At 33.4% G+C, this 6739-nt stretch overlaps 1 protein-coding gene across 2 annotated transcripts in view; it reads right to left on the bottom strand.

Annotated features, from left to right (window-relative positions):
* Nucleotides 1-227: 227 nt before the first annotated feature.
* Klhdc1 (kelch domain containing 1) overlaps nucleotides 228-6739 on the bottom strand; it is a 51197-nt gene continuing 44685 nt past the window's right edge. For both annotated transcript variants that reach the window (XM_046461758.2, XM_046461759.2), the window contains one exon: nucleotides 228-4471. In XM_046461758.2, the coding sequence (XP_046317714.1) occupies nucleotides 4285-4471 (187 nt within the window). In that variant the 3' untranslated portion in view covers nucleotides 228-4284. The remainder of the gene's footprint in view (nucleotides 4472-6739) is intronic.

The raw sequence follows: 6739 nt of genomic DNA, 5'->3' as shown, positions 1-6739 counted from the left end.
AATGTCAAGAGAACAAAAAGACACACTATAGATTGGAAGAAAATATTTGTAAGTCATTTACGGTAAAGGACTAAAGTTCTATTATCCACAGTATACAAAGAACTCCTAGAACTCAACAACAGTAAAATGAACAATCTGATTGACAGTTAGTAAAAGACCTGAACAGCACCTCATCAAAGATATTCAGATGGCAAGTTAAATAAATGAAAAGATGTTCAACATCCATGTATCATTAGTGCATTGTAAATTTAATCAACAATAATATACTATCACACACATATTAGAATTGCCAAAATCCAAAACACTGGTAACATCAAATACTGACAAGGATATGGAATAAAGAAGAAACTTGAATTCATTGCTGGTGGGAATGCAAACTGCCAACACCTAATTTGGAAGAGTCGGGTAGTTTTCTACAACACTACCTATACTCTTAACCATATGATCCAACAATCTTGCTCTTTGGTATTTATCCAACTGAATTTAAAGTTTATGTCCACATAAAAATCTGTGTGTGTGTGTGTGGTGTGTATGTGTATGTGTGTGTGCATCCAGACAATGAAACACTGTTCAGTGTTAAAAATGAACAGGGATTAAAAAAAAAAAAAAATGAACAGGCTGTCAAGCCATGAAGAAACAGAGAAAACTTAAAATACATATTACTAACTAAAGAAGCCAATCTTCACTGATTATACACTATAAGATTTCTACTATATGATATTCTGGAAAAGCAAAATTATGGAAATGGTTAAGAGATCAGTGATTACCAGGGGTAAGGTGAAGAGAAGGAAGAGTAAGCAGAACACAAAAGATATTTTGCGGTAATAAAACTATTTGTATAATACTACAGTAGTGGACAAATGTCATACCCATCCAAACCCATGGAATGTATAACACCAAGATTAAACCCTAATGTAAACTATGGGCTTTGAGTGATTTAAAAAATTTTTTTTTGTGCCCACATATAGAATTGCATTAATATAGTAGTCACCATTTAGCCATGGAGGATATGTTCTAAGACCCCCTCCCCAGCGGATGCCTGAAATCACAGACAATACCAAACCACCATATATATATAATTTTTTCTTATATGTACATATCTATGATAAAGTTTAATCTATAAATCAGGCACAATAAGAGATTAATAATAATAATTATAAAAATAGAATAATTATAAAAATGTTATAAATGCTATGTGAATGTGATCTCTCAAAAATATACATATGTACATGTATACATATAAATACATATATATATATATATCCCCCCTAAGGCTGGGGATCCAATCCAGGGCCTTATGCATATTAGGTAAACACTCTACCACTGAGCCACATCCCTAGCCCTCACTTCCTTCAAAATATCTTAATTATTCAATGAACTCTAATAATATTTTTAGACTATAGTTGACCACAGGTAACTGAAACAGCAGAAAACAAAACTTCAGATGATGGGACTACTATATAATTGAAATATAGGCACCAAAAAAAGTGCTTAAAGAGGAATTATGTTTCTTAAAATTGGTTACTCCCGTCAATGTTCCAAAAGTCTAAACTTTGTTGACAGCATGAACTACCCTGAAAATTCTTAGTAATTTTAGATTACTTATCTCTCAGACACTAATACACAAACTTAAATAAGGTATTAATGAAAATGTCACTACAAACTGACAGTACAAAGTCCTAAAGAATATTTTTCAGCTTCTAGATGTGAGAGGCTAATAATTTTTAAAGGTGTTTGTGCAAATATTGTTTGTGCAAATACTATTTGTAAAAATGTATACCATTTGATGTGCTACCTATTGTATCATTAAAATTATAACACCTTAAAAGAATCCTTCCTAACAAGTGAAGAACATCCTAGGATTCTTTTTCCTTGAGAACCCATTTTGTGATCCATCTGAGAAAAACCATTAAACCTGCTAGAATAATCTTCCAGAGAGACAGTAATAAGGTATTAAGAAGTAAAGTCGTGAGGCTGTTGTTATCTTCTATATACCCTGGCTTCTATATACTGTGGAAATCAGTGGCACAAAAGTTGATAGTAAAACATCAGCTGGTAAGAAGTGACGAATGAAATACCATTTAGTCTATGGAAATTAAAACTTTCTAATAGCAGGGAAGCCCTGGTTTAAGCCAAAATTCAGAATATGAAGGTAAAGATCAGAATTTCAGTCATTCCTACCCTAGACTACCTTAAGATACATAACTTTTTGAAGCAGCACAGAATATCAAATCAAATAAAAGTAGTACTAGGGGTGGGGATAGGTTATATATAGGTTTCATTCCCAAAGTCGAAACAAAAATATGCATTTTGAGGGGGCTAATCCAACTTTTAATGTTTTGAAAAAAACATTTAAAAACAGAAGTGCTAAAAAAAATAAAAAATAAAAACAGAAGTGCTCTTTTAATGGGCTGGAGAAAGCATCCATATAATCCAGAAATCATTTTAAAAGGTGTTTGTTCCATTCAATGTCATCCATCACTAACCAATTAGGTTTTGGGGTGTGTGTGTGTGTGTGTATTTTTTTGTGGGGATGGGGGTCGGGTGGGGTACCAGGGATTAAAATTAGGGGGTTGGGTGAGGTACCAGGGATTAAGATTAGGGGCACTCAATCACTGAGCTACATTCCCAGCCCTGTTTTGTATTTTATTTAGAGACAGGGTCTCACTGAGTTGCTTAGCATTTCTCTTTTGCTGAAGCTGACTCTGAACTCTCCATCCTCCTGCCTCAGCCTCCTGAGCTGCTGGGATTATAGGTGGCCCCCGTGCCCAGCAGATTTTGGTATATTTTTGCCTTAACTATAAAATGCTGACTGAAGGTCACAGTAACAAGATCATTTCTCTTAAGATGTGTGTAACTTGTGAGATTCATTTTCTAAATCTGATATGCAGATTAAAAACAGTAAGAAAAAATCAAAACTTACACTTTTTTTTGCACAATCAACTCTAATAACTGGTTCACATTGACAAAATTATGAAACAGTAACTCCATATTCTTTGTACAATAAATAAAAATGTAAACACAAATATTACAATACATAAATAGAAGCTTTATACATCCAAAATACAATACATATATAAAATATATATCTAAATTTAATGACACTACAAACTATAATTTTCACTATAAATTACATATTTCAATGTAGAAATATATTTTTCTGACATTTTAAACTTCAAAAACAACTTGTAAGGTGATAGTGTGGAGAACAGTTTTATATACAAAGCTTTGTAGTAGTTAATTATACCTAATAATGGAAGGGCATGACTGTGATAATATGAAGAAAAATATCTCAATTATGGCAAAAGTACTATTTGATTCAAAGATACAGGGTTCCATTTCTCGGTAGATGGTAAATACTTTTATTTTAAAAGAATTCAAAGGATTTTGAACATCCTGATGTTTTAAGCATCAACTCTATGGAGCAGACTGAGTCAAACTGAGGGCTTTTCATAGTCAAATTGCTATATTACCACCCCATTTCATTGCTTACAAAAATTATTTTTCCAAGGCAAAATGTATTTCAACATGTCTCAAAAGTTAATAAATATACCACATCCCAATATTCCAAAGCCTGTATGATAAAATAAACCTTCACTTTATATACATTAAAACTTGGCCTCATGTGTGTGTGTGTGTGTGTGTGTGTGTATAACTGGACAAACTAAATAACTTAATTGGAGTCAGAATTGAGGACATGTATTTCTCCACCCAAAGGGTGAAGAAAAGTTACAATGTTGCCTAAGAACACTTTACTAAGTAAGTGCCAGAAGGGCTGGAGTTAATACAGTACTGGTATCTGCCTATTTTATGCTTTTTGACCAGCTGTATTAGTTATTTAAGGAGAAGTTTTTAAATAACTATTATAGGAGACAGGTAATTTTAAAGCAACTTGAGAGAATTTATCTTTCTGAAAGTTGGTATGTAATGTTTATACACATATCTACAGTTATGTTAGGGAATTTCTGAAGTCCTTAGGGTAATTTTTCTTCTCAAATTTGCATAATCTTTCCAGTAAAGAGTACACATTGATTTAATATCTGTTATAACTGTACTTACTTTCAGAAAGCATACTTGTTCTGTAGATTATAAGGACACTGGTTTACAAATATAATCTGTATTTATATCTCATTTCTGTATATTCCATGCTATATAATAACTTTAACAGAGCATTTTGTTTCATATTTTATCCTTTAAATAAAGCCTGCTATGGGGGGGTAAATGTATACTCTGATTGAAATGTTATGTTTAAGTGTATTAGATATATATAGAGTATATAACAATTCAATTGCTACTGATCCACTGATACTTATTTTCTGTTTCATCTTTTTGGGCTCTTTGTTCTTCTCGGTGATTGGCAGCAGTCCAAAATGTGATTTTTTTGAGTACTTGTTGGAGAAGTTTAGGAGGTAATAGAGATATTTGGCTTTTTAAAATAATAGCATTTTTACCAATGCAGTCTAGGCATGACCTGTAAATAAAACATAACAGAATTATTAGTTGTTTTTTTAATATCATTTTTTAGTTGTAGATGGACATAATACTTTTTAATTAATTAATTTTTTGAGAGAGAGAGGAAAGAGACAGAGAGAGAGAATTTTTTAATATTTATTTATTTATTTTTAGTTTTCGGCAGACACAGCATCTTTGTTTTTATATGTGGTGCTGATGATTGAACCCAGGCCACACGCATGCCAGGCGAGCGCGCTACCACTTGAGCCACATCCCCAGCCCCTAATTTATTTATTTTTATGTGGTGCTGAGGATCAAACCCAGGGTCTCACATGTGCCAGACAAGTGTTCTACCACTGAGTTATGACCCCAGCCCAAATTATTAGTTTTCTAACCTGAAGATATAATATAAAATATTTACAGGTTTTTGTGTGTGTGTGTATGTGTTGGGGGGCAAGCAATCTATCACTGAACTAAACCCCTAATAAAAATCATTATAAAAATTTTACCTGACATTGTACTTCCTTTGTATTGTCTGGAACATAAGAGGATTTTTTTCCCCTAAACACTATAATAGTCATGTATTTTTATTGCAGAGAGATTGTATCTGACCCACATCCAATGGAAACCAAAAATATGTGTGTGTATACATAAATTTGATTCACACACACACATACTGGGGATTAAACCCATAGGTGCTCTACCACTGAGCTACACTCCCAGCCCTGTTTTAAATATAAATACATATTTTATATATTTATATAAATATATAAATATAAACAATGGGATGATCCCACAGTCCGTTAGATCACGTGATGTGAAAAGACTAATTGCGTCCTATTGTATCGCAATTACAGTAAGTATTAAATGTCTCCTGACTTCAAATAAAAAGAACATGTTGACTGCACTGTGGACAAGCAATTATGTCAAGATAACAGACTTCACATAGTAAACACAACTAAATTCGTGCTATATTTGAGTTCTGATATATTAAACTATGCTCAGCAACAAAAAGGAATATACCCAAGCATAGAGAGCACTGCACTCAGTATCATGGATGACACAAAGAAGCCAAAAGACTGGTGGTCACCTTTAGTTTAGCCTGAAAGGCAAGCCCATCTAGTTGTCTGCTGTTTTACTTTATCTCATTTCTATATTGATTCATTTCTGTCGCACCACCCTGGCCAAATTCAAACCATGGATAAAATGAGTCAATCATCTCTCTGTACCTGTGATCTAGCTGCTGAAGAAAACTGTTTCTGCAGATGTGTTACCTCTACATATCAGTTATAGTCTGAGCTGAGCATTACTCTGTTAAAAAATATCCTCGTTCAGCATCTTCTTGTAGTCATCTCAGTACCTTTTCAAATCTCCACCATCTTTAAGTTCATATCTTCACCTCTCTTTTTTCTTATCAGATGACCTCACTTTCAACTAAAACTTTCTCAATACCCTCTTCTCCAACCAATAAATATTTGTCTTTATACCCATACTTTCTTCCTTCTCCTCCATTTTTAAAAATATTTGTTTTAGTTGTAATTGGACACAATACCTTTATTTTATTTTTATGAGCTGCTGAGGATCAAACCCAGCACCCTGCATGTGCTAGGTGAGTGTTCTTCCCGTGAGCTACAACCCCAACCCCTTCCTTCTCCTCTATTTTAAAAGAAAAGTATCATTCCTGCAGTCAAGGCTAATTTGACTGTTTGCTAAAATTTACTTCCTTAAGACTATGCCAATTTTTCCTTCAATGTTTTGTGCTTCCAATAACTTAATCCCTAATGGCTTCTTCTCATCACTATATAAACAGATACTCCTCCTTTCTTATCCATGCCATTTCATTTCATTTCATTTCATGCCTTTCTATGTGGGCACTCAAATACTTCTTAATCCTTGTATATGAAGAACTTGCAAACTAGTTAGGGAAAGTAATAGTCACAGTAAAAGTTAAAATATTAGTATAAGCCATCATATTTATAGCAGTCGTTTCCAAACTTGTCTGCATATCAGAATTAACTTGAGATCTTTAAAATCAATCTCCAAAGTACAGGCCACACCCTACACCAATTAAACCAAAACGACTGGGGGTAGAACACTGGTATCAATAGTTTTTGAAGCTCCCCATGAGATTCTAATATGCAGACAAGTTTCAGAACTATCACACTAAGCCAAGGAGCAGTCAAGAAAGACCAAGAAATTTCAGTTTGAGCTAGTCTAATGTTTTTTCAGTGATTCAAGTTGAAGAACATTTGGAAGTTATAGTATACTCCTTGAAATACTGCATGTC

Source organism: Marmota monax, unplaced genomic scaffold, assembly GCF_021218885.2.
Source record: "Marmota monax isolate L192 unplaced genomic scaffold, Marmota_monax_Labrador192_F-V1.1 WCK01_AAM20220418_F8-fsc00001, whole genome shotgun sequence".
Classification (NCBI taxonomy): Eukaryota; Metazoa; Chordata; class Mammalia; order Rodentia; family Sciuridae; genus Marmota; species Marmota monax.
This window is presented reverse-complemented; position numbering and strand designations above follow the sequence as displayed.